The 27,584-nt window shown below is 40.3% G+C and overlaps 2 protein-coding genes and 1 pseudogene across 2 annotated transcripts; all 3 read left to right on the forward strand.

Annotated features, from left to right (window-relative positions):
• Positions 1–355: 355 nt before the first annotated feature.
• Positions 356–4,004, forward strand: LOC107568275 (extracellular calcium-sensing receptor-like). Its single transcript, XM_016254209.1, has 6 exons — positions 356–570; positions 972–1,263; positions 1,468–2,283; positions 2,368–2,595; positions 2,850–2,973; positions 3,091–4,004. The coding sequence occupies exons 1-6, from the start codon at positions 356–358 to the stop codon at positions 4,002–4,004; spliced, it is 2,589 nt and encodes an 862-aa protein (XP_016109695.1).
• Positions 4,005–5,299: 1,295 nt separating this feature from the next.
• LOC107568276 (extracellular calcium-sensing receptor-like) lies at positions 5,300–8,609 on the forward strand. Its single transcript, XM_016254210.1, has 6 exons — positions 5,300–5,514; positions 5,759–6,050; positions 6,177–6,980; positions 7,089–7,316; positions 7,486–7,609; positions 7,696–8,609. Exons 1-6 carry the CDS (start codon positions 5,300–5,302, stop codon positions 8,607–8,609), a joined length of 2,577 nt encoding a protein of 858 aa, XP_016109696.1.
• A 17,690-nt stretch (positions 8,610–26,299) lies between these two features.
• LOC107568269 (uncharacterized) overlaps positions 26,300–27,584 on the forward strand; it is a 6,359-nt pseudogene continuing 5,074 nt past the window's right edge.

Below are 27,584 nucleotides of genomic sequence, written 5' to 3' on the forward strand. Positions count from 1 at the left end.
TGAAATGTGTATTTAATATGATATAAACAGGCTGACATCAATTGCCTACGTTTGAAGTAACTGATCAATTACCAGTTAACTATAAAAATTAGTTAATTAATAACTGATAAAAAGTGTTTAATATTTATATTTATATATCGAATGGTATTTAGGTTAATGGACAGAATGAATGAATGAATGAATGAAAAATACCTTGTCACACTTTACTCATGATTTGAAAATGACACAAAACAGTTACCCAGAAGGATATCCTTATTTCTCAAGTGACACCTCCCCTACTATAAAAGAAAACCACACTGGGTCATACAGTGAATTTAGCTGAGTTTGTCATAAAGAAAAAGGAAGAAGGACAGAGATGTGGATCACTCTAAATATCTGCCTGTATCTGTCATTTAACTATATCACTGCTACTTTTATCTCAGACTCTTGTCAGCTCCAAAGACGCTTCAAGTTGAACGGGATGTACCAGGTTGGAGACTTCATCATTGGAGGCCTGTTTGAGGTTCAGCACCTCAAAGTCTTCCCAGAACTTACCTTCAGAACTGAGCCAGAACTGCCCCAGTGTGAGGAGTGAGTTTGGATTGAATGAGAACTGCTGTGCTTAACAAAGAGTATGAAAGAAAAGTAAAATGAGATTTAAAGAAAAGGATGAAAAAAAACAATGACATAGCTGCTGATTGTGAATTGTTTACAATATTTTTTCTGAATTATTTTTTTCCCGTGACTTCTAGATTTAGCTTTTCAACTCAACTAATATATGAGAATAGAAACTACATCATTACAACTTTGTGCTGAAATTATATACTGCATACAAAACTCAAATAGTGAGTAGAAAAGCACAAGGACAAAATAGAAATGTGGTTGTAATCTACTTTATATAATAATTATATTATAATTGATCTCTGATTTTAAATATACAGTAAGCTAGATACATTACTACTTAGTCATAAAATTTGTGTTGCTATTTCCAGATTCTATATGGCAAGTTTCCAGCAGGCACTGACTATGGTTTTTGCCATAAATGAGATTAACAATAATAATGACCTGCTGTCTAACATCATGCTTGGTTACCAAATCTATGATAACTGCTTAAGACTTGGAGTGGCGTTCCGGGCTGCCATATCCCTGGCTAGCGGGACAGAGGAGTACTTCTCAGACCTCAACTGCACTGGCCCTCCTCCTGTGATTGGGATTGTGGGGGACCCAGGTTCAAGTCAATCAATAGCAATTTCCAGTGTCCTGGGTCTGTTTCGAGTTCCTATGGTAAGACATGATATATGTTTTTGCCATAAAATACACAGTATTTGTTTCCAAATATCAGTTTGCAAATAATTAAAAATGTGTGTGTGTGTGCTTTAAAACCAATTTATTCCCTTGCTTCTCATTTCTTATGAATTTCATTCACAGTGTGAAATTGCCTGAGAAACCTTTTTTGTTTGTTTGTTTTGTTCTTGTGATTTGTATTAGGTTAGTTACTATGCCACTTGCTCCTGTTTGAGTGACAGGAAAAAGTACCCTTCTTTCTTCAGAACAATCCCCAGTGATGCCTTCCAGGTGCGGGCTATGGTTCAGATCTTGAGACATTTTGGATGGACTTGGGTTGGTCTCCTCTACAGTGATGATGACTACGGCATCTATGCTGCTCAGTCCTTCCAGCAGGAAATGCAGCTGTTTGGGGGTTGTGTGGCATTCTCTGAGATTTTGCCTTATGATAATAACCACAGGGACATTCATCGAATAGTAGGGGTTATAGAGACCTCTACAGCCAAGGTAGTTGTAGCATTCTCAACTGATTTGTCATCCCTGATGGATGAATTGTTGTCGCAAAATGTGACAGGCAGGCAGTGGATTGCAAGTGAGGCTTGGACAACAACACCTGTCCTACAAACTCCACAATATTTGCCCCTACTGGGGGGGACACTGGGCATTGCCATCCGTCGTGGACAGATTCAGGGACTTCATGACTTTCTGATACATCTCCACCCTGACAATAATCCAAAAAACAGTACAATAAAAATCTTCTGGGAGAAAATGTTTGGGTGCAAGTTTGAGTCTGTAGATGAACAACAAGAACAAGGTGGAACCAAATGTTCAGGGCATGAGGATCTGAGCAGCACAGAAACAGCATACAATGATGTATCAGAGCTGAGGGCCTCATATAATGTGTATAAGGCAGTTTATGCCCTGGCACATGCAATTCATGACCTGATGCAGTGTGAGGAGGGGAGAGGACCATTCAGTGGGAACAGCTGTGCCGACATAACCAACCTGAAACCTTGGCAGGTAAAACTCATATATAGTGCACACAATATACAAAGTTCTGCCACATATGTAATATAACACATGTTCTGTCTACAAACTGTACAGCTGGTTCACTACCTACAGAAAGTGAACTTCACCACAGGTTTTGGGGATCGTGTGTCATTTGATGAGAATGGAGATGCTCTGGCCATCTATGATGTGATGAACTGGCACCCAAGGTCTGATGGGTCAATCGTTGTCCGCACAGTTGGTGTAGTAGATGAAGGGGCAACAACAGGGAAAGTGCTCACACTGGATGAAAATGCATTATACTGGAATTTTGAGCCAAAAAAGGCAAATAACATATAGCATGTTACTTACCTCTTGGTTAGGATGTTTAGTCTGAACGTTTAACAAAAAACAATAACATTTCATTGGCCGATGAGTAACCAGTATCAATAAATTAATAAGTCTTTGTACCCTTTTAATTGTTTTTTAACTATGATTAATATGAATATGATTAAAAATAGTAATGATCATACATAAACATTTTAGGTGTATGTAAATAAATATATCTAGAAATTTAGAAATTGATTATCCTCCTTCAGCCCCCACAGTCTGTGTGCAGTGAGAGCTGCCCCCCAGGCACCAGACGAGCTAGGAGGAAAGGCTTTCCTGTCTGCTGTTTTGACTGCCTGCCATGTGGCGATGGAGAGATTTCTAATACGACAAGTGAGAAGATTCATGTTTGCAAATTAAATATGTATTTGAACATAAATATTGGATCATTTTCAATATAATTATACTGTGCTCTTGTCCTATATCTCTCTTTCTTTCCATCTCTTACAGATTCACCCGAATGCGTCATGTGTCCAGATGAGTTTTGGCCGAGTCCAGAAAATGACCACTGTGTTCCTAAAGAAGTTGAATTTCTGTCCTATGAAGATCCGCTAGGGATTTCTCTGACCACTGCCTCCCTCTTAGGCACTAGTTTCTGTGCTCTTGTGATGGTCATCTTTGCTCATCACCGTAAGACTCCTGTAGTACGTGCTAACAATTCAGAGCTTAGCTTCCTGCTGCTGTTGTCACTCAAACTGTGTTTCCTGTGTGTGCTGCTGTTCATTGGCCGGCCACAATTGTGGACATGTCAGTTAAGGCATGCTGTGTTTGGCATAAGCTTTGTTCTGTGCATCTCCAGCATCCTGGTCAAGACTATGGTGGTAATAGCCGTATTCAAGTCATCTCGACCAGAGGGTAAATCTGCCATAAAGTGGTTTGGTTCAGCACAGCAAAGAGGAACTGTTTTAGCCCTAACTTCTACACAAGTAGCAATATGCACAGTCTGGTTATCTACTGCGTCCCCGACACCCCATAAAAACAATCATTATATCCGCTCTAAAATAGTATATGAATGTGCTATAGGCTCAGTGGCTGGTTTTTCTGTGCTGTTGGGATACATTGGACTGTTGGCGGCGGTAAGTTTCCTGTTAGCCTTCATGGCCAGGAAACTTCCAGATAATTTTAATGAAGCAAAGTTCATCACTTTCAGCATGCTGATTTTCTGTGCTGTGTGGATTACATTTGTTCCAGCATATGTGAGCTCACCAGGGAAATATGCAGTGGCTGTGGAGATTTTTGCCATCCTGGCTTCCAGTTTTGGATTGCTGGTGGCCATATTTGCCCCAAAGTGCTACTTAATTATATTACACCCAGAAAGAAACACTAAAAAATCCATCATGGGAAGATCAACCCAAAATAAATAGTTTTAAATGCTGAACAGATGAGTAATTAACTAGTGTAAGATTCTGTAAATAAAATGGAACATCCAATTACTTCAAATTGTGCGTATATACACTGTATTTGTGTGTGTTGCTTATTTACCTTCAGATAAACTATCAAATTTATATCTCTCACAGGTTCATTAGGTTCTTTTGGCAGTTTTTTTAATTTTAGTTGATTTTGCTTAGATTATCTCTGTCAATCTGAAATAAAATTATGTTACTCACAAATATCATATGCATCTAGTTATTTTACTACTGCTTACAAGGTAGACACTCTGTGTACAGCTGGTAAATTGTTTATGCGTTATGTCATTAAAAATACATATATTAAAATAAAATGACATTTGATTAAGAATGGCAAAATAAGCACATAGTGGGAACACATATATTTGTATTCACATACAAATCAGTGCCTTTGCTAGCAGTGCCCAGTAAAAAAATATATATACAGTATGCCTTCGATAACAGTGGCTAGTAGAATTATAAAATGTATTTTACTGGGCACTTTTAGCGAAAGGCACTGATTGGTATGTGACTACACATATACACTATGTGTATCAGCTCTGTGTTAATTCGCATTGAGGAAAGAAGCTTGTAGGAATTGGGAGTGCTTAAAGCTCCTGTGATAAACACAACAAAATGGTGCATTACAAAAACTTAGTCCAGCGCATGACTGCCAAATAGATGATATCCTGTGTAACATACTGTCCATCAGAAGACAGTCTACAGACTACAGTACCACTGGCTGGATCAGATCTTCAAGACCAGCATCAATTAACCCAGTTTATCTGAGCTGATCTGAGCTTGTGAACAAAACAACGAATGTACAAATTTCAGATTTTTCCACTTTAAAAAGGTCTGTAAAAACAAGGCCCCAATATACTGTGTTAATATGAAGGAATTTCCCATATTGATTTTTAATACAATATATAATAGTTTTAATACAATTTTATAATAGTTTTACACATATTTTGAATTACACATTATATTGTTTGTGTTTAGGATGAAAGGAAATGTCCATAAACTCTCCTGTAGAAAATTACCAGTAAGTTTTTTTTTCTTTGATATTTTCATGTTCTTAGTTTTTTTTTTTTGCTATCATTCATCAATAATATTTGTAAACATGATAAATGAACCCACAATGATGTATTCATTCCCAGGGAGGTCCATGTGACATCACCTGCTCCGTAGAAGAAGAAAAAAACCGTGCACAGTCCTTATAATAAATTAGGGAAACAATCGAGTGAGTGGGTCATAAAAGAGATTAAGGAAGAGAAATGAGGATTACTCTAAACATCTGTCTCTATCTTTCCTGTACTTTTGTCTCTGCTACTTTAATTTCAGACTCCTGTCAAATCCAGGGACACTTCAAGCTGAACGGAATGTACCAGGGAGGAGATTTTATCATTGGAGGCTTGTTTGAGGTTCAGCACCTCAAAGTCTTTCCAGAACTTAGTTTCAGAATGGAGCCGGAACAGCCCCAGTGTGAGGAGTGAGTGTGGAAAGTAGAGGATGGGAAGTTATGCTGACTGAAGAGTATGGACGACTGAAATTAGATTAAAGAAATTAAGAAAAAAAAAACACAATTGCCAGATGACAATAACAGGAAAAGGGGAATTATTTAGAATATTTTGTATTTGATTACATACAATGGGCTTTATTTAATTAATATGTATTAATAATTAATATGTATATATAAATATACATTGTCACTGAACTTTTTTTTTCCCTCCTAGATTCTATATGTCAAGTTTCCAGCAGGCACAAACAATGGTTTTCGCTGTAGATGAGATCAATAAAAATCCAAACCTGCTGCCTAACATCACTCTTGGTTATCATCTTTATGACAACTGTTTGAAGCTTGTAGTGGCATTCAGGGCTGCTACAACTCTTATTAGTGGCACAAAATATACATTTTCAAACCTGAATTGCACTGGCCCACCACCAGTGATTGCTATTGTTGGGGATCCTGGGTCCACTCACTCCATTGCAGTTTCTAGTGTACTTGGTCTGTTTCGTATTCCAATGGTAAGATATGATATCAATATAAAAATAATCATAACAATGATTTTATGCTTCTTTTATAATAATGACAATTTCTTTCTTTCTCTTTTACCCACCTTCACCTTTCTGCTTACTGTCTCTCCTAATTAGATTAGCTACTATGCCACCTGCTCCTGTTTGAGTGACAGGAAAAAGTACCCCTCTTTCTTCAGAACAATCCCCAGTGATGCCTTCCAGGTGCGGGCTATTGTTCAGATCTTAAAATATTTTGGATGGACATGGGTTGGGGTTCTCTATAGTGATGATGACTATGGAATCTATGCTGCTCAGTCTTTCCATCAGGAAATGCAGAAATTTGGAGGTTGCATGGCTTTTTCTGAAATAATTCCCTATGATAATCACAGGGACATTCAGCGCATAGTGGCAGTGATTAAAGCCTCTACAGCCAGAGTAGTGGTGGCATTCTCAACTGATCTGTTACTCCTGATGGACGAATTGTTACTGCAAAATGTGACAGGCAGGCAGTGGATTGCAAGTGAGGCTTGGATCACCTCACCTGTGCTCCACCTTCCACGTTTTGTACCCCTTGTTGGGGGCACACTGGGCATTGCCATACGTCGAGGAGAGATCAAGGGACTTAATGACTTTCTTCTACGTCTTCAACCTGACAGTGATCCAAGAAATAATATGGTGAGAATCTTTTGGGAGAACATGTTTGGGTGCAGTTTTGAGAATGGAAGCAGAGATGGGAAAAAAATGTGTACAGCGGAAGAGGATCTGAACAGTACAGTTAATGAATATAATGATGTATCAGAGCTGAGGGCCTCTTATAATGTGTATAAAACAGTTTATGCCCTGGCACATGCACTTCATGACCTGATGCAGTGTGAGGAGGGGAGAGGACCATTCATTGGGAACAGATGTGCTGACATATCCAACCTACAGCCATGGCAGGTAAACCCCACAGCAATAGGGCCCATAGTTTACTGCACCACAAAGTCTACTTAATGGGAAAAAAATACATAAATATATGACTGATATTTGTTTTTATAACCTGTGCAGATTGTTCATTACCTACAGAAAGTTAACTTCACCACAGGCTTTGGGGATCATGTATCATTTGATGAGAATGGAGATGCTCTGGCAATCTATGATGTGATGAACTGGCAGCCGAGCTCTGATGGATCGATCGTTGTCCGCACCGTTGGTGTGGTAGATGAAGGGGCGACAACAGGGAAAGTGCTCACACTGGATGAGGATGCATTATATTGGAACTTTGAGACAAAAAAAGTAAATTAAAAAGTAAAACTATCCCTTTTGCAGACATATAGTCTTAATACTATACACAGTTATGACAAGACAAATAAGAATAAGATAATGAAAAAGCTGAAATTAATGAAAAAATTGTCATTATGTGATATACAAAAACACGATTAATAGCAGATGATGTATCCTTCAGCCCCCACGGTCTGTGTGCAGTGAGAGTTGCCCCCCAGGAACCAGACAAGCCACGAGGAAGGGCCTTCCTGTCTGCTGTTTTGATTGCTTGCCGTGTGCAGATGGAGAGATTTCTAATGCATCAGGTGAGAAGTAGTATTAAAATTATATGTTATGTGCATGAATCTGCAAATGTTACACAAATATTGTTTTCTTTATTCATATTTTACAGATTCTACTGAATGCACAGTGTGTCCAAATGAATTCTGGTCCAGTCAAGAAAAAAATCACTGTGTCCCTAAAGAAGTAGAGTTTCTGTCCTATGAAGATCCTCTGGGCATCTCGCTGACCACTGCTTCCCTGCTTGGCACCTGCTTCTGCGCCCTTGTGATGGTCATCTTTGCTCATCACCGTAACACTCCTGTAGTACGCTCCAACAATTCAGAGCTCAGCTTCCTGCTGCTGGTATCACTCAAACTGTGTTTCCTGTGTGTATTGCTGTTCATTGGACGGCCACAGTTGTGGACGTGTCAATTAAGACATGCCATGTTTGGTATTAGTTTTGTACTTTGTGTCTCCAGCATCCTGGTCAAGACTATGGTGGTAATAGCCGTGTTCAAGTCATCTCGACCAGAGGGTAAAAGTACGATGAAATGGTTTGGAGCAGCTCAACAAAGAGGCACCATCCTAGTTCTCACTGCTGTTCAGGTTGTGATATGTGCAGTCTGGCTATCAACTGCTTCTCCAACACCCCATAAAAACATTCAGTATATCAGGTCTAAAATAGTATTTGAATGTGCCATTGGTTCAGTGGCTGGGTTTGCCATTCTGCTTGGGTACATTGGCCTCCTGGCAGCAGTAAGCTTCCTGTTAGCTTTTCTCGCTAGAAATCTTCCAGATAATTTTAATGAAGCGAAATTCATTACCTTTAGTATGCTTATCTTCTGTGCTGTGTGGATTGCATTTGTTCCAGCATATGTGAGCTCACCAGGGAAATATGCAGTGGCTGTGGAGATATTTGCCATTTTAGCTTCCAGTTTTGGATTACTGGTGGCCATATTTGCCCCAAAGTGCTACATCATCCTATTACACCCGGAGAGAAACACTAAAAAAGCCATCATGGGAAGAACAGCTGAAAATAAATAATTGCACATGCTGACTAGGGAAGTTTCTTAAAATGGTATTTCTGCCTAGTTCACTGTCCAACTTGTAGCAGCTTTAATACTCAGATGTGCATCATTGTATGCTTTATACGTTCATTATATTTCTTGTATGTTTTCTTATATAATGCCATATTAATGTAACAATAAAATATATATTACAATAAAAACGATCACCATACTAAAACCTACTAATGCTTTATTTTTCAATATTTCAAAATTCAACATTTATAAGAAAAACTGGTTTTAAATGAAAAATGGTTTTCAAGAAATGTGAATTGTCTCAATTAAAATACAGAAAATATTCCACCAAAACAGATTTAAAGCAACCATTGCTTAGTTGTCAATGTGCCACTATAATAAATGTGGGTAATACGGTGTCCTTGTTACACATGTTACATGTACTTACTATTATAATAACAACAAATTATGCATAATTACATGCAAGTAACCCAAAATCAAACCCTAATCCTGACCCTACCAATATATGAAGTACACGTAGTTAATTAATATTAATCAGTACTTAAATGTATAATTGCACTGTGAAAAGGACACCTTAAAATACAGTGTAACCAAAACGTATTATACTAATGACTTATTTCTAAAAAAAAAAGAAAAAAAAAGAAAAAGTAATAAAACATTTAAATTAAAACTATGGCCAAAAATACAGATACGTACACTATTCAAAAAGCTCATTAATAGCTCATTAATAATGAACAGAGGTCTCTTCATTCAAAGTATATACCCTTATCATAATTTTTCAAATAAAATCACATGCCTTTCTTGAGTGAGGTTGAACTACACCGCAAAACTGGTGACCTTGAACTGATCATCTGAGTACAAGCTTCCAACATAGAAATGAAACAAGCGGTGAATGGGGAATGCTCACTTTATTAACCACATAGGAATAAAGTTCAAGTTCAGGTTTATTTATAAAGCACATAAAAAAGTATCACAGTTGTGGCAGGTCTGCATGATAGACCAAAGGTGCCCGACTGATATGTAAACATCAGATTAAAGACTTTTGGGAATTTATATAAAGACAGAACTTTCTCAGGAATATAAATGATATCGCATTTGGTCTCGTTCTGTATCGCGTATCTTGTCAGTGTCTGCGCTTTTTTGGCCATTTGTTGTGGAGAAAATGAGGAAAGTGTGTTCAAGCGCCAGCAGAAAACAGTATAAAGAAATAGTCTTTGAGAGAAGCAGTCTTTATCAGCGGAAGTTAAAAGCAGCTCGTAAGTGTATTTACTTGTCTCATAAGTGTTTAGTGCAGTTGTCGTTGCTAGGAAACGCTTGTTTTGTTTACTGTGTGGAGACATGCTGATATCGCGTTTGGTCTCATTCTGTATCGTGTATCTTGTCAGTGTCTGCGCTTGCTTGGCCATTTGTTGCGGAGAAAATAAGGAAAGTGTGTCCAGCTGAATTAATTTAGTATTTTGTTAGACGAGTATAAAAAAAGCTTTGTTTACCGCGACAGCGGTCGCGTGAAGGCCTCCTCGTGTGAAGACCGAAGAGTGTAAAGACCATCGACTCTACCGTTCGACTCCACGGGCAGGACACTGGCAAAGGATAAGTATCGCTTTTTATTTCTCCTCTTTCCTATTACTTGTTTCGCTTCTGTTTCAGTTTTTATAACCATTTCTTACTATGTGTAAGTAAGTTGTTGATTTTTAGCATGTGTGTTTGGCAATGTTATTTTTTAGGATTAGGATTGTATTTGTTATTTATTAAAATTTTAGTTACATTATGTCTGAATTTATTATGTCTGCATAGGTCTTTTATTAAGTTTCAGTTTTATTTAATTTTAGTTATTTTAATACTTCAACAAACTAAATGGAAATGAAATAATATATTTAATATTTTGAATTGTTTTTAGCTTTATTTTTTGTTTTTCATTTATATGTTAAGTTTTGAAATGTTGTTGTATGCATTTGTCATTTTTATTTAATCTCTTTATTTTTAAAATGTGTATAGGTAGTATTTATAAAGTTTTAGCTTTTAGTTTTTGATCTGTTTTTAGTTGTTTTAATACTATAATTGATTGCTTCTGTTGTCCTCATTTGTAAGTCGCTTTGGATAAAAGCGTCTAATAAATGACTAAATAAATAAAATAAATAAACATGACTCACAAATGAGTTCACAAAACAAGATTCACAGGTGAAATATGTGATTTATAAATACACAGGTGTGTTCAAAAATATCACATAAATCACATATTTTTTATAATTAATTAATTCATTCATACTTTATTTTATTTTAAATAATTCAGCAGATAATTCGTCGTCTTCACTGAGCATGCAGCTCTGGCACAGGCCTTCAATTGCCCGAAAACCTCCCCACGACTGACCCGGTGGACTCTCCGGCTCCAACAGTTCAATTTCCAAGTCCATTACAGGAAAGGCTGTCTAAATACAGAACATGATGCCTTATCCCGATCTGGTGTCTTCTCCTACCCTGAAGATGCCCCTTGCCTCATCATGTGGCACACACTAGAAGAAATAGCAAAGGCAAAATCGTCAGACATTACCCACACTCATTTGAAAGAAGACCTCAAACCGTGCTCAGCCAAGGAATACCCCATCTCCTTTGAAGAACATCAGGGAGTGCTCTATCAAGAGTGCCTTTAAAAAGCAGAGGAGACAAATATCAGTTAGTGGTTCCCCAATCTCTGACTCATGAGTTTATGATCTACTATCATGACAATCCTCTTGGGGTCACTTGGGACAACTGAAGACTCTGCTAAAGACTCTAGAAGTGGCCTGATGGCCAACTGTGAGAAGATACGTCTGGCAGTATGTGAAAGGGTTTGAAACGTGCCAAAAGTACAAAGCCAGTAATGCTAAGCCATCTGGTTTCCTTAAGAGCTTGCATGTTACAGAGCCTGGACACACCCTAGGCATGGATCGAATGGGACCATTTCCTGCAAGTAAAAAACAGAACACTTATCTCCTTGTCATTGTGGACTACTATTCAAAGTGGGCATAAATGCTCCCACTGAGAGATGCCAAAACCCAGAAAATAGTAAAGGTGCTCAGAGAAGAGATCTTCACCTGCTGGGGCATCCCTAAATATCTGGTGTCAGATAGGGGTCCCCAGTTTACATCTAGTATTTTGGCAGATCTCTGTAAGACATGGGGTTGTGTACAAAAATTAACCATCAGCTATCATCCACAGTCTAACCTGACAGAAAGGATTAATAGGACTGTAAAAATTATGATTGCAGCCTATGGGGCAATAACATCAAACCTGGGACCAGTGGATATCAGAGTTCTGTTTTGCCCTTAACACTGCACAACAGGAGCGCACCAGGAAAACTCCCGCAGAGCTCATGATGGGCAGGCAGATTCTGGGACTGCTGGAGCGTTTAATCCACCCACCACCTTCACCAGAGCAAGCTGTTTATTCCCTACTGGAACGACAAAACATCATGGTGGACAAGGTGAAGAACAGAATGAGAGCGAGTCAGGCCAAACAAGCTAAGTATTATAATTACAGAAGAAAAATGCGCAGTTTCAAATGGGTGACCTAGTTTGGATCAAAACTCATCCTCTTTCCAGCTCCTCCAATAAATTCTCTGCCAAGCTAGCACCCAAGTGGGAGGGTCCAGCTGAGATCAAAAATAAAATAGGGCCAATAAATTACACCGTGTGTTGGGGCAACCCACCTCAAACTGATGTTTATAACGTGGTGAACTTGAAGCGTTATTACGGACTCTTTCCTCTTATGCCGGTGGCTTGGGGAGGGGGGATCTATGTAGCGTGGCCACATAATATGGGTACATTTATAAGGCTGCTTATTAACATTTATTAACAGTTTATTTATGCATGTCAGCTGTTTTTATATTAGTATTACCCTGAATTTGTATGCCCCGCTCTTGTGGTTGAGTTCCCGTTTTATCCCACCATAATATCTCAGTGATCTGCCTGGGATTCCCCGTGATGTAATAAGATCAGCTGGTCTAGAATTCCCGATATAGGAAGCGGGCTTCTTTGCCTTCAAAAAGGGCGAAATCACTGGCCTGTTCTAAATGGACTTTAGCAATCGATCGCGTTACACTGCTGTTTTGCCTGTGCTTGGACTTGTACCCAAGGAGAAATATCTCTTGCTGTTTCTGGATCGTTTCTTGAGGATTTTCACAGGACAGCACTGTTCCTTCGAGCTCATTGTCTCTTGTGATTGCCGGTGAGACTGATCTCACACACACACACACACACACACACACACACACACACAAAGACTTTCATCAATTTATATATTGGACTTTGCAGACAATAAACACACACACCCACAAACCTGTGAATCGTTATATATTTATCTATAGGTCACGTCCCAAAACCATTCAAGCTGGCAGTTAACAGTAAATTTTAATGCTAAAATTTAAAATTATTTAGATAAAACCAGATCAAAAAATGGGGCATTTATACCTATAAGCACCAGCAGGTCAAATTTACCCATATATAATGCATGTATTTTCACACTGTCATTTTCTTGCCGCTCATGTTTTAACATTGTACATTTCTAGGCAACACCTTTCACTCACTGGTTAATTTTTTTAATCTTCCATTTTTGTCTAGAATTTTAGAAAAAGTTATGTCTGCTCAGTTGTGCTCCTTCCTGAAAAAAAAAAGATATCTATGAAGAATTTCATTCGGGTTTCAGGCCCCAGCATAGCACAGAAACTGAATTTGTTAAAATTACAAATGACTTGCTTCTTGTGTCAGACCAAGGCTGCATCTCATTGCTAGTTTTACTTAACCTTAGTGCCGTGTTCAACACTATAGATCATGGCATACTCATAGATCAATTACAAAACTATACAGGTATTCAAGGGAAGGCTTTAAGATGGTTTAGATCATACCTTTCCGATCGCTATCACTTTGTCTATTTAAATGGAGAATCATCTCAATTAAATCCAGTAAAGTATGGAGTGCCACAAGGATCTGTCCTAGGCCCTCTGCTATTTTCAATATACAGTGGGTACGGAAAGTATTCAGACCCCCTTAAATGTTTCACTCTCTGTTATATTGCAGCCGTCTCTGAGCTCTTCAGGCAGTTCCTTTGACCTCATGATTCTCATTTGCTCTGACATGCACTGTGAGCTGTAAGGTCTTATATAGACAGGTGTGTGGCTTTCCTAATCAAGTCCAATCAGTATAATCAAACACAGCTAGACTCAAATGAAGGCGTAGAACCATCTCAAGGATGATCAGAAGAAATGGACAGCACCTGAGTTAAATATATCATATATACCTGAGTGTCACAGCAAAGGGTCTGAATTACCATGTGATATTTCAGTTTTTCTTTTTTAATAAATCTGCAAAAATGTCAACAATTCTGTGTTTTTCTGTCAATATGGGGTGCTGTGTGTACATTAATGAGGGAAAAAAATTACTTAAATGATTTTAGCAAATGGCTGCAATATAACAAAGAGTGAAAAATTTAAGGGGGTCTGAATACTTTCCGTACCCACTGTACATGTTGCCCCTTGGTGATATTATTAGAAAATACAGGATTAGTTTCCATTGTTATGCAATGATACTCAACTATGTATTTCAACAAGACCAGATGAAACTTCTAAATTATAAAAGCTAAAAGAGTGTGTTAAAATGTAAAACACTGGATGACCAATCATTTTCTCCTATTAAATTCTGATAAGACAAATAAGCAGATATTACTTATTGGACTAAAAAACAGTACACAGAATCTCGTAGATTACAATTTGCATCTAGACGGATGTACTGTTACTTCCTCTACAGTTAAAAATGTGGGTGTTATATTAGACAGCAACTTGTCTTTTGAAAATCATATTTCCCATGTTACAAAAACAGCATTCTTCCATCTTAGAAACATTGGCAAGTTACGGAACATGCTAACCGTTTCTGATGCAGAAAAGCTAGTTCATGCATTCATGACCTTTAGACTGGACTATTGTATTGCACTGCTAGGTGGTTGTCCTGCATCTTCAATAAACAATCTACAGGTAGTCTAAAATGCAGTTGCTAGAATCCTTACCAGGTCAAAAAATATGATTATATTAGCCCAATTTTACATTATCTGCACTGGCTACCTATTAAGGTCTGTATAAGTTACACAATATTACTACTTACTTTTAAGGCCCTAAATGGTTTAGCTCCTGCGTACCCATCTAGTCTTCTATCATGCTACAATCCATCCCGCTCCCTAAGGTCGCAAAACTCTGGAATCTTGGTAGTACCTATTTAGACTGGACTATTGTATTGCACTGCTAGGTGGTTGTCCTGCATCTTCAATAAACAATCTACAGGTAGTCTAAAATGCAGTTGCTAGAATCCTTACCAGGTCAAAAAATATGATTATATTAGCCCAATTTTATATTATCTGCACTGGCTACCTATTAAGGTCTGTATAAGTTACACAATATTACTACTTACTTTTAAGGCCCTAAATGGTTTAGCTCCTGCGTACCCATCTAGTCTTCTATCATGCTACAATCCATCCCGCTCCCTAAGGTCGCAAAACTCTGGACTCTTGGTAGTACCTAGGATGGCAAAGTCCACTGAAGGAGGTTTTTTCACATTTGGCTTCCAAACTCTGGAATAGCCTTCCTGATAACGTTCGGGGTTCAGACACACTCTCTCTGTTTAAATCTAGATTAAAGACAAATCTTTTTAGCCAAGCATTCACATAATGTATCTCATAACCTTGTATTTCAGTTACATCTGATCAAATGCACATTTTCATTCTTATGCTTAGGTTGAACCCATCATTTTTCTGGTAGACGGTGCCAGTGCAATTGGGGGCCCGTCCAAACCCCTGATACTGCATGCCCGTTGTACGTGGCCCCCCAACGGGTGGTGGAGGCATCTGTGTAAACCACAGCATGCCTGGAGACCTGTTCTAGGGGCATTCCTGCTCAGAGAAACACAATGTCTGACCACATGGTGAAGGTTTGGCGGCAGGCCGGTGTGACTTGGACGTGTTGAGTGCCGTGTTGAAACAATCTCATATGAAGCAGCCCCAGTGGTGTGACTGCCGCTGCAGCTGTAATATGCCCCAGGAGCCTCTGAAACTATTTCAGTGGGACCGCTGTCCTGCTCTTAAACATATTCAGATAGCTCAACACCGACTGAGCACGTCCATGCATGAGGCGTGTTGTCTGTTTGACCGAATCCACACGAGAAAAGAGATCCTCTGCATCGAGGAGAGTTTTCTATTTTTCCAGTTGACTCGAAGGACCAACCAGCTGAGGTGTGAGAGCACCAAGTCCCTGTGTTCGCACAACTGATCCCGAAGCTGTAGTATGAGCCAGTTGTCGAGGTAGTTGAGAATATGAATGCTCTGCTCTCTCAGGGGAACAAGGGCTGCCTCCACAACTTTCGTAAAGACACGGGGTGACAGGGACAGCACGGAGGGCAGGACCTTGTACTGATATGCTCGTCCTACGAACGCAAACCGCAGCAATGGTCTGTGGTGTGGAAGGATCGACACATGAAAGTACGCGTCCTTCAGGTCGATCGGTGCAAACCAATCTCGGGGACGGATACACCCCTAGATACGTTTCTGCGTCAAAATCTTGAACGGTAACCAGTGAAGGGCCCGGTTCAAGACACGCAGGTCCAAGATCGGTCATAACCCACTGCCTTTCTTGGGTACAATGAAGTAGGGGCTGTAAAACCCCATCTTCATATTGGCTGGAAGGACCAGCTCTAATGCATTCTTTGCCAGTAGGACTGCAATCTCCACACGCAAGACAGGAGCATTGGCCACCTTCACTAATGTGAAGCAGATGCCACTGAACTTGGGGGGACGCCGGGCGAACTGAATCGCATAGCTGAGTCTGATGGTCCGCAGGAGCCAGCGAGACGTTTTTGGGTAGCCAGGCACCCAGACACCGTACAAGCTGGACCAGCAGGACAACCAACGTACCCGCAGTGGGGCAGCGAGGTGGAACGCAGGGACCCAGTCCGTGGGCGGACCGAAGAGGGATCTGAGTGTCCGGTGCAATGCTTACCTGGTTCTACGGTTTGGCTGAGGGTGCGTGAGTACAGCCTTTGATGATGCTCTCAAACCGCCCGCTGCTGCCTGCTGGCGAGAGAGGAGGATGAGTGTGGTCCGGTGTTGGTCCGTCCGCGACTCTCCATGCCCTCTTGGGACACAGAAACAGAGAAAACCGCCCTCTCGTCGAGATTTTTGGAAACCAGATTCTTCACTCGGCCCTCCTCCAGGGGAGGGAGAGTTGCATTCACCATCCCCCAAAGAGTAGTTTCCTCTGTCTTTGGGTCGCCCGTCCCGGGGCCTCTTGCTTTTCCGCTTACCACCAGGATTGATGGGGGCCTGGACATGTGGGGTGGCATGCTACGCCCAGCTCCACAGCACCGCTTACTCGAGGCTGCTGCATTTGCTGTGCGGGAGCAGGGGCAGGGGGCAGGATGTGTTTAATGGCCTCGGTCTGCTTCTGTGCGGCGGAGAACTGCTGGGCGATGTTCTCCACTGTGTTGCCAAAGAGGTCTGGGACACGGGGGAATTTAAAAACCGAGTTTTGTCGGTCTCCCTCATGTCGGCCAGACTCAGCCAGAGATGGCGTTCCTGGACCACCATAGTGGATATCACACGGCCTAGAGACCACGCAGTGACCTTTGTCGCTCGTAGCGTGAGGTCAGTAGCGGTGCAGAGTTCTTTAAGAACTTCTGGGTCATGCCCACCCTCATGCAGGTCCTTCAGCGCTTTGGCCTAATGAACCTGTAACAACACCATGGTGTGTAGGGCAGAGGCAGCTTCTTCGCAGGCCGCATAAGCACTGCTGATCAGGGCCAACGAGTACCTGCAGGCCTGGGAGGGGAGAGACGGGTTGCCCCGCCAGGTGGCAGCGGTATTTGTACACAATTGCATCCCAACTGACCGCTCCACAGGAGGGAATTACGTATAACCCCGCGCTGCCCCAACTTCGAGGGTGGTGAGGGAGGATGAGCCACCGGGGCGGTTTCTGATAGAGAAAGGTGCCATCCACAACCCAGTTAGCTCATCATGCACTTCCGGGAAGAAAGGCACTGGGGTGGGGCCCTGAGAACCAGCGCGAGCCACCCAGAGAAACCAGTCGTCTAGCCTCGAGAGTTTTGAATGCGGTGGAAGCTTCCACTCGAGCCCAACCCTCTCGGCGGCCCTGGCAAGCATAGCCACCATTTCTGGATCTGTATCTGGTATTGCTGGCCACCCAGAAGGCAGCAGTGCTGCCGAATCTTCATTTCCAAAAAGGTCTGGCTTACCCTTCGATACAGCAATCGACATCTGAGTCAGGGGGAGCGCCGAAGGATACAAGTGGTACCCTACGGGGCAGCTCCACTGGCTGCGAAGTGCAGGTGGAAGGAGGAGCCCTCGGAGGTTGGTTCCTCGGAGGGGAATTCCTCTCCATTACCGTAAAACCAGTCCGGCTACTGCCAGAAGTAGCCCCCCCCCCCCAGCTCTTGCCAAGGGGAACACTAGATCTTGGCAGAGGCACGGGAACCCCGCCCCTTTGCCGGAAACGGAGCCTGGTCCGCAACTCCGCGATGTTCATTTTCCCAAAATGAGTGCATGACTCGTCCACAAACGCTGCCTCGGCATGCTTAATGCCCAGACATGTGAGGCAGCGATCGTGACCATCACCCAGTGCCAGGTAATGACCGCATCCAGAAACGCACAGGTACAAAGTCATCTTTAAAAAGATGTCCACCCATAAATGCTCTTTTAGAGATTGCTCTTTTAAATGTGCTGAAGCGCACAGGGGAGATGGCTGCCTGCCACACAAACAGAGGATAGTGCAGCCTGATGTGTGCAATTCACTCGACACGGGAAGAACCACCACCGCTGAAGCGCCGTACCGCCAACACCAGAGCTTCCCAAGAGCGTGCTGAACTCATTGAGTCTTCACTCTGTAGCAGAGAAGTCAGGAGCAGAACGATATGACCGCTCGGCTCCGAAGTGAAAAGCTGAGTATGCGTTGCACCTGCTGCCTAATTATACTCGTGCTGCGAACAGCGGCAGCTGGATGCAATTATCACATGCCAATGTGCATTGGTTCGTTTAGTTTACACTCAAAGTGGATTGGTCTCTCTAAGCAGGATCCCAATTCGTCGGTCACCAACGTGATGTCGAGAGTAACCTACTGAAAGGGAACTAGGAATTACATAAGTTTCAGTCTGGATCCAGCCCTTACAAAGACCTGAGATGACCGAACACCTGAGAAGACATGATGCCAACCCCCAGAGGACCTCAGATGATGCCAACCCTCAGACAACATACAAAACTAAAAAATTTTGCATTACATGATTGCTTAACTAACTGCTTGATATTTTACCATACATTTCTGCCATATGGACATCAACTTGAGATAGTCACCACTGATAAGCTATTGGCATATGCCTTAAGCTGTTGTGGTGTTCATTCACATTGTTTCTAGATTATTGTGTAGAGTTATCAGATGCATTTTAAATAATTGCTAAAAGCTTCGTTGGCCAAAAAATTTACTTTTCACAAAAAATAAAATAAAATAATAATTTACTGTTTTTGATCCTGACACAAAATGACCAGCTAACATTAATTGACTAATCATGTCAGCAGCACATGTGAAAGTGTGAATCAGTACTAGTCAGGTGAAGTCACTATCATACTAATTAGATTGTAAGAGCAGACTGATTGCTATAAAAGGAGGGAAGAAGCGCTTCCAATCATTGTGTTCTTGTTAGCAATGGTTACCTCCAAAGAAACATGTGCATCCATCGTAGCGTTGCATCAAAATGGCCTCACATGCAAGGAAATTGCTACAAAGAATATTGCACATGAAAGAACCATTTACCGGATCATCAAGATCTTCAAGAAGAGAGGTTTGACTGCAGTGAAGAAGTCTTCAGGACGTCCCAGATTGTCCAGCAAGCACCAGGACTGCTCCTGAGAAGGAGTCAGCTACGGAATCGTGTCACCACCAGTGTATTGCTTGCTCAGGAATGGCAGCAGGTTAGTGTGAGAGCATCTGCACGCAAGATCTTCAAGAAGAGAGGTTTGACTGCAGTGAAGAAGTCTTCAGGACGTCCCAGATTGTCCAGCAAGCACCAGGACTGCTCCTGAGAAGGAGTCAGCTACGGAATCGTGTCACCACCAGTGTATTGCTTGCTCAGGAATGGCAGCAGGTTAGTGTGAGAGCATCTGCACGCACAGTGAGGCCAAGACTTTTGGACAATGGCCTGGTGTCAAGAAGGGCATCAAAGAAGCAACTTCTCTCCAAGAAAATAAGTCATGGACAGACTGAACTTCTGCTTTAAGTACAAGGATTGAACAGCAGAAGATTGGTGCAAAGTTATTTTCTCTGATGAAGCTCCCTTCCGACTGTTTGGGACATCTGGAAAATCGATTGTTCGGAGAAGAAAAGGTGAACATTACCATGAGTCCTGTGTTATGCCAACAGTGAAGCATCCTGAGACCATCCATGTGTGGGGTTGGTTTTCAACCAAGGGAGTGGGCTCTCTCATAATTCTGCCCAAAAACACTACCATGAATAAAGAATGTTATCAAAATGTCCTGCAAGAGCAACTTCTTCCAACGATTGTTACATAACTTCCCATCTAGGGCTGGGGAGCCAGTAACAAAAAAAATAATAAAGAAAAACATCTAAAGAAAAAAAGAACCTTGGAGAAAGAACTAGGGCAATCCAGCCTCCTGACCCCTGACCCAGAGTCAACACAAACACCAATTCAAATTAATCTCTTTTCATTTGAAAAGATAAAAGTAAACAGAAACAAATACATTTCAAAGGAAGTATTAACAAACATATAGGGAACAAAGACTTCAGGGGTGAGCTAGGCCAAAATAACAAACAAAACCAAACTCACTAACCCAATGATATTTATAAATGACCTAGACAAAAGATAATCCAAAAATAAAATACACAAAACTTCCCTCTCTTCCTGTCTGCCCATAACCAGGAGAAAACAAGAAGTACAAACAAAAATGGCACCCTCCCCCTACATTCCCTTAAATCAAAAAGAACATAACAATACTAACAAACATAGTTAACGTTAAACAAAAATAATCAAATGGTTTTAAACAACTTCAGTTCTCTTTCTGCTCAAGAACACATCAAAGTCCTGAGTTCACTGTAGGATTTCTATCATGAACAGATACACCATTGAGTCAGCCATCATGAGGTCTAAACTAATCACCCCATCACATGACTCCAATATTCTGGGTCGACTTCCTGTCAGTCTTGTTGACCTTTACTCAGAGGAGTGATGAGAAACTAATCCAATCAGGAGATAACACAGAGATCTTTTGTATCAGGACTGAAGAGTTCTTTCACAACATATAGATACCTTGTGATCGCTACTGTATGGAACCAGTGTAGGCACAGGAAGGATATTTCGCTTATACACTCATATAACGTGATTCAATCAAACTCAGCAAACCACCGCATGACTTTTATGGACCATAGTACTTTCTCTGCAAACACTTAGTTGAAACTTTGTCACTGCCAGAGATCTTCGAAAGCCTAAAGTCTTGCAAACTCAGACTCTTTCAGAAGAACTGCCAAAGCCTCTGCGTCACCAGGAAACCCCATTCATCAGGAGGGCATCCCCAGAAACTACATCATCCAAACGACAGATCAGCAACCAATCAAATGCGCTGGGATTCCTTCAATCAGCCAACAAGGAAAACTCAGTTCAGCTTTCCAGGGCAAATGCAAGTAACAAACAAAGTCTTCTATCTGCTGAAATCGGTGCTGAACTAATTAAGCAGTAACGATAAGACAAATCTCTGCTTTATGATTCTCTCAAGTTGCAAGTTAAAGAACTCGTAGCTTACTAGAATTTTGGGACTTCCTCAGAACTCCGTTACTCATTTCCTGAACATTTTGTGTGCATGTGTGTGTGTGTTTTCATTAGTTTAGTTTAGTTTAATGTAATCTAGAATAGTGAATAAACTGTTGTTTCATTATAAAGAAGTATTGTCTTGTGTCATGTAATTTTAAAGTCTAAACTCTGCCCAGATCCTTTGTTACCCTGCTCAAAATTAATAAGATTGCCATTTTGTTTGTGTTGTCGTTGGCAACGATGTAATATGAACAGAATTGGTAAGATATACTGATTTTAACGCTCGCTGGACGAACCATTCGATAAAAGTATAAGCTCTAAATTTTGAATCAAATCAACTTGAAGAAATCAACATCGAATCTTTAAGAATCGATTCCCTAAAAGCTAAAATAAAAGAGTTAAATGTTATTACATATGGTGGATAATAAAAAGCGGGCAGATTTGGCTTAAAACATTCATAAAACCAAGACATTATTGTGAATCTTTTCTATTTTTATCCGGAAGATTAGATTAGATACAGAGAAACAGAGTTTGTTGTGTTACTGTATACTATTGTGACATGCCAGCGTGTTGAATATTTGAATGTGCAACTCGAGTTGTTTAAAGAAGTGAATTGCAGTAAAAACATTTAAATTTTGTCTGTCGAGACAAAAAATAAGTCGCTCTAGAAAAGCGCACAAGAAAGAAGCGAGCGTGTTCCTTGTTTTTCTTTCTTTTAAAAGGCCTTCATAGTTCGATTTGTTGGTGCGTGTTCCACTTCCAAATTCGTCTATGCTATTCATCTCCCGGCTTGAGAATTAACTTAGCTAATTAATGCTCTCTTGCCATTTATTTACTAAAACTAGTGAACTTGAAAACGCAGCGCTCAGAGAGTATCCGAACGTTATTTTATGGGAGAATTGTGGTTAAATCCACAATTTTTTTCTGTTCAAGTTTTTGTCTGTATAAATAAATGCTGAGATCTGCCGAGATCTCAATAACAGTTATTGTATTAATTGCAGTAAATCTGTAGAATAATTTACCTCACTCTGAACGAGTTGAGAGTGCTCAGCGCTATAAAGATAAGAATCTAAAGAGTGCTTTTTGGTTGTTCAGTGCGAAATGTGTCGTCATTTCACGTAAAGCACGTAAACTGTGTGTAATCTGCCTGCTAGCTTACTGCAAAGTACGTTGCCATAGTAACAACCGTAACCAGGAAGTCCTGAGAAACCTTTTCCGGGTGAACTTTCAAGTGTGCAGGCACAGTCCGCCAGCGCCATTTTGAGCCGTTTGTAAACAAAGCCTAAGCCAAGCTAACTGAAGCTAATAAGTTTGCATTGAAGGCTAGCGGTTAACATTCGGTAGCATTTTGGTGGTCTCGAATGCAATGTTTGGCAGTTTTGATGTGATCTAAGCTTGTGTATCTGAACTCTCACACTAGTGGGTTCTTTCACCTCATCTCTCTCTCTTTTACACTTTTCATCCTTCTCTCTTCTCCTCTCCTCCCATTGAAAAGGAACGCTACCAAACGCAAACATAATAAACCTTGTGTACACAATCTCACCTCATCTCTCTCTCTTTTACACTTTTCATCCTTTTCTCCTCTCCTCCCATTGAAAAGGAACGTTACCAAACGCAAACGTAATAAACCTTGTGTACACAATCATAGTTGGGTTTTAATCACATTTATTTAAGGTTCTCCCTTACTTAAAAGCTGTTGTTGTTTTTGTTTTCAAATGTAATCCTGGTCCTCAGCCTCATTACTTTAATGCTACATTGTGATTAATTTAATTATAACTTGCTCTTATAATCTAATGACAACAACATTACAATTTTTAATCATTAACTATCAATAGGGCTCTGAAATTTTTAATTGCATTTGTAAGTAACTAGGGTGGTACGGATTAAGCTAATTATAATTGCCCTTATGATTGTAGTAACATCAGTGGGTATCAGTGGCGGCTCGTCGTGGGAGGCAGGGGAGGCACAGCTTCCCCATAATTTTGAGGTGAAAATGGGAGGAGGACGATTTAATGTTAATAAAATTCACAATTCATTTCAGTTCATGTCTCAGAATGTGTATATATTTTGTTTGTAATTTCACAGTTGTAATAAAATAACGTGAAAGCACCGGTTTTCTATCGTGAATGTGCCAAATCTGTTGATGTAATTGCAACCGCTAATGATAGAAAAGGGGAGGGGGAGGCCGGGGGAGAGGTGAGCTCTTGTGCCTCCGTTGGAAACAAAAATTAGCCAATCAGCATCGAGTGTTCACTTTCAGCGTTGAGGAGTGTTGCGAAAAGAACCCTTGCAAGGGAGGCTAGCCTCCCTTCTGATATCAACCAATCATCAAAGAGACATAAATTACGTGATATTAGTTTGAACGTCTCCCCGCTGCGCTGATAATGTACCAAGTACATATGATGAGTAGCGATATTGAATATTGTACAAGCTGTCATTCAAACACTATATATACAAATTTAGGGAAAACAGCCTAAACTGGATATAGGCTACAGCAGTCGGCTTAATTAAATGGTGCAACAGCCAGCTCTCTTTTAACACAGACTTTTAAGAAGGGATGGATGTTGGCTTCAAGTGATAGGCCAGGTAAGTGAAATTATATTATGTAGCGTCTCGACCAATCTGACACACTAATTTTTATTTGATTTAACAAATCAAATTATTCATTAGATTAACAAATCGTCACAGTCCCCTCACTCAATAAACTGGATGCCAGGATTTCTGCTGAACACCATCCCCCTTTGGTCACCATGACAACTAATCATGATATCACTGGTTTTACGACACCCCCAGGAATGTGAGTAGGATAACCCACTCTTTGTCCCCATAAGGAAAATCCACAAGGAATGGACTTTTCTACTAATTAATTTTAAATCCATTTACATGTTATGTCCCCTTGATGTTCTCTCTGAACCTCAAAAGGAACTAGATACTAGTTACTAGATACTAGATACTAGATAACAAATTTTTGATTTGTTTATTTTCAAACATGTGCCCTAATTTTTAAGACCCTGTTACAAAGTCATCTAGACAAACGCTAGGGCATAACTATCATCCTACCAAATAATAAGCATAATCTGAATAGAAATGCTCTCCTTTTCCTTCTGCTTTTCCCTTTTCTCCTTCATACCTCAGAGATTAAGCCTGTTTGGGGAACCGTCAGCAAATTCTGAGTGATAATTTGACAATAAGAGTAGTCTTAAGTCATCAATCAAGATGTGAAAAAAACGCTTCAGGATATCAAAGCTGGTGCCAGGCCTTTCGGCCCTGATTTTTCCATTCACCAAAGATCCTCTGACTCAACCTGGTTCTTTTCATCAACTAATTTCAGCAAGATCTTGGGGCCTTAAGATTGCATCAGGAATCTCTTTCAGACTGCCGAGACTCGCAAGTATCAAACTTAGTCTTATTAATTGATGCATTAAGTATCAGTTACACCTTTTTACAAGGTGTGTTTGAACTAAGAATCTGACGTTTTCCCTCAGGTTTTAGATCTGCTGAATATGCAAAGTGTTCCATAAAATTAATTCTTTATGCCTCTTTCTGTGCTGAGTTAAACTTTAACCCTTTCCTATACCAACTGTATGTGTGTGTGTGTGTGTGTATGTGTATGTTAGACCAGTTTATGTGTGTATGTAGGATGTTAGACCAGTTTATGTGTTTATGTAGTATGTTAGACTAGGTTAAGTGTTTAGGTAGTTAATAAAACTTTACTTGTATCACACTTGACGTGTTCATTGTTTGCTCATAACCGGAGTCACTAATCATGCAGATTTACGTTACAAGCTTATAGAATTGTACAGTAAGAAAGTTATTTCCCTTAACCAGGAAATTAACGTTCTTAGAATTGACAAGACAGTTGACCCTGAGAGGTCAGCTAAATATCTACAGCGGATCTAAAATATGAATAGTTAATTATAACTAGTTATGGTTAATTATTCATATTTCCTGTCGTTGAGCTAAATTCGCTACATTATCTTGCTGTCTTTATGTCGTTTTCTTTACGTTTTCTAACTAAAAGCAACCAAAAAGCCTTTTTAAAATGGTTAAACAAATAATAATAATAATAATAATAATAATAATAATCGTCAGGGATCCCAGACCAATACAATTAGTGTGCCTCCTTTATTTTAAAACCCACAAGCCGCCACTGGTGGGTAATAGTAACTTGCTATCCTTAGGGATTCAAAATTTTCTAATTTAATTTCATAATTAATTACAAATTTGAAATTTTCATTTCAGTTAATAACTCATTACAGTTCCTGTTTCCCTATCGCAACAATACTTATTGATGCTATTGAATTATACTTGCTCTGATAATTTAATGACAACAACATAAAAACTTACAAATTTCAGAGCAATATCGATAGTTACTGATTAATTTGTAGTTAATTAGGGTTGGGTTGCCCTGCTTCAAGGTACTTACTGATTAATTTAAATTTTAATTGCTGTCATCAATTTTGATGATAACATCATTAAATTTTAACCAGGAAATACCATTTCTAATTTGAAATTCTAATTAAATTTGCAATTAAGTTCTGCGTTTACCTGTTAGGCCTTCTTTTCTCTCTCCTTCAGTTATTTAATTAACTCAGCTAAAATTTTCCAGGTTTTTCCCTCTGCTTAAGCCTGTTAGATAGTGCTCCCCCTAGTGCTTGGTTGGTGAAGTGACATTGTCTCCACTGTGGGTCACAGCAAGCATAGTCACCTGTTCCGACGTAACCTGCTGTGTTTTTTTCCGTCCTAGTATTGCAAGTGAAGGCACGCAGTGAGGCATCAGCAATCGGGCATCGGAGGAGGAGTCAACAAAGGCTAACTGGGCAACGGTTTGGATATACCACCCTATCGGCTATTGATGAGGTACGTCAGACTACGGGTCTGCGCTGACGGGTAGCTTGCAGGGCTTAGTCCATTCTCTTATCAGGCCAGTTAGTCATTGACGTGCCTCACCCGAGTGCTGCCCGGTTGTGCTAAAAGCCGTAGCTGTTTGAGAGGCTCACTGCAGTATGTGAGGATGGAGTGTCCGGGGACCTTACAGGAGCTCACTTGATGCGCTCGGGCAGTAGGCCCTGCCACTGGACTCCACTGGACCAATTTAACTCACCACCAAGCCTAGTTTATAAAACATTAACCTTCCAATTAACAAAACCCCAAAAGAAAGGTAAGGTTTCCTCAAAACTTAGGTCAGCTTGTTTTATCCTCCTTAAACAGCAAAACCAAACCCCTAGGTGTATCGATTTAACAGCGCCACCACCATGTCATTTTTCCTAACATTGGAAGCAAAACTTCTCTCTCCCTCTTCTTCTCTCTCTCAGCTGTTTTCTTCTGAGTTGACTACTGCGGCTGTTTGCTGGGATTTTGCCTGTGAAAATCATAAAGCAGAGAACTTTAGCAATTGAACAGGTATTTGTGAAACTTGAGAACGTCCACTCTCTTGTGAAACCCTACTCAGCTAAAGCTAAAGCAGGTCAACAAGAGGACTGATAGGCGTCCGCCAAAAATTTAACACTCATCTAGAAACAATCTAATTGGTGTATGGTGTCAATCTTACCAGCTAAGAAACCAATACTGTCATTGTTATTGTTTTTCCTTCCATCTGAGGAATTTTAATGACAATCACAAGTCCTGATATTTAGAAATCCCCATTTCCAAACACCGGTTAAGAAGCATCCTTCTAAATCAAACTTAACAAAAAAGGAAAAGAGAAGAACATTTTATTATACTCATTCTGCTACCAGAAAAGGGTATTTTGTTGTTTTATCTTTCACTCTCATCTTACCATTAACTTTCTTTCCTTACAAAAAAAAACTTTTTCTTACAGGAAAATTGGAAGCAACCAATTATCCTGTTCCTTGCTCTGTTTGTTATTTTTCTTTTCTCCCGCTGTTCTCTAGCTGTGCTACCTGTATGTGCTTACTAATTTTCCCCACAGAGACTACAAATTAGAAGCACGCCTACCAGAGGATCACAGTCGCTGAGAACTACACTCACCTGTCCATTACACACTCACCGTCAAACCACACTTGACATTGCACACTTACACCCCTGTTTTGCCTTGTTTGTTTTGTTTTGTTTTCTCTTCTTCAAGGTCTGTGTCAGTCTAGGTTCTAGATCTCCCTCACCGCGCCAAAACATGTCTC

Source organism: Sinocyclocheilus grahami, unplaced genomic scaffold, assembly GCF_001515645.1.
Source record: "Sinocyclocheilus grahami isolate Dianchi unplaced genomic scaffold, SAMN03320097.WGS_v1.1 scaffold1230.1, whole genome shotgun sequence".
In the NCBI taxonomy this organism is placed as follows: Eukaryota; Metazoa; Chordata; class Actinopteri; order Cypriniformes; family Cyprinidae; genus Sinocyclocheilus; species Sinocyclocheilus grahami.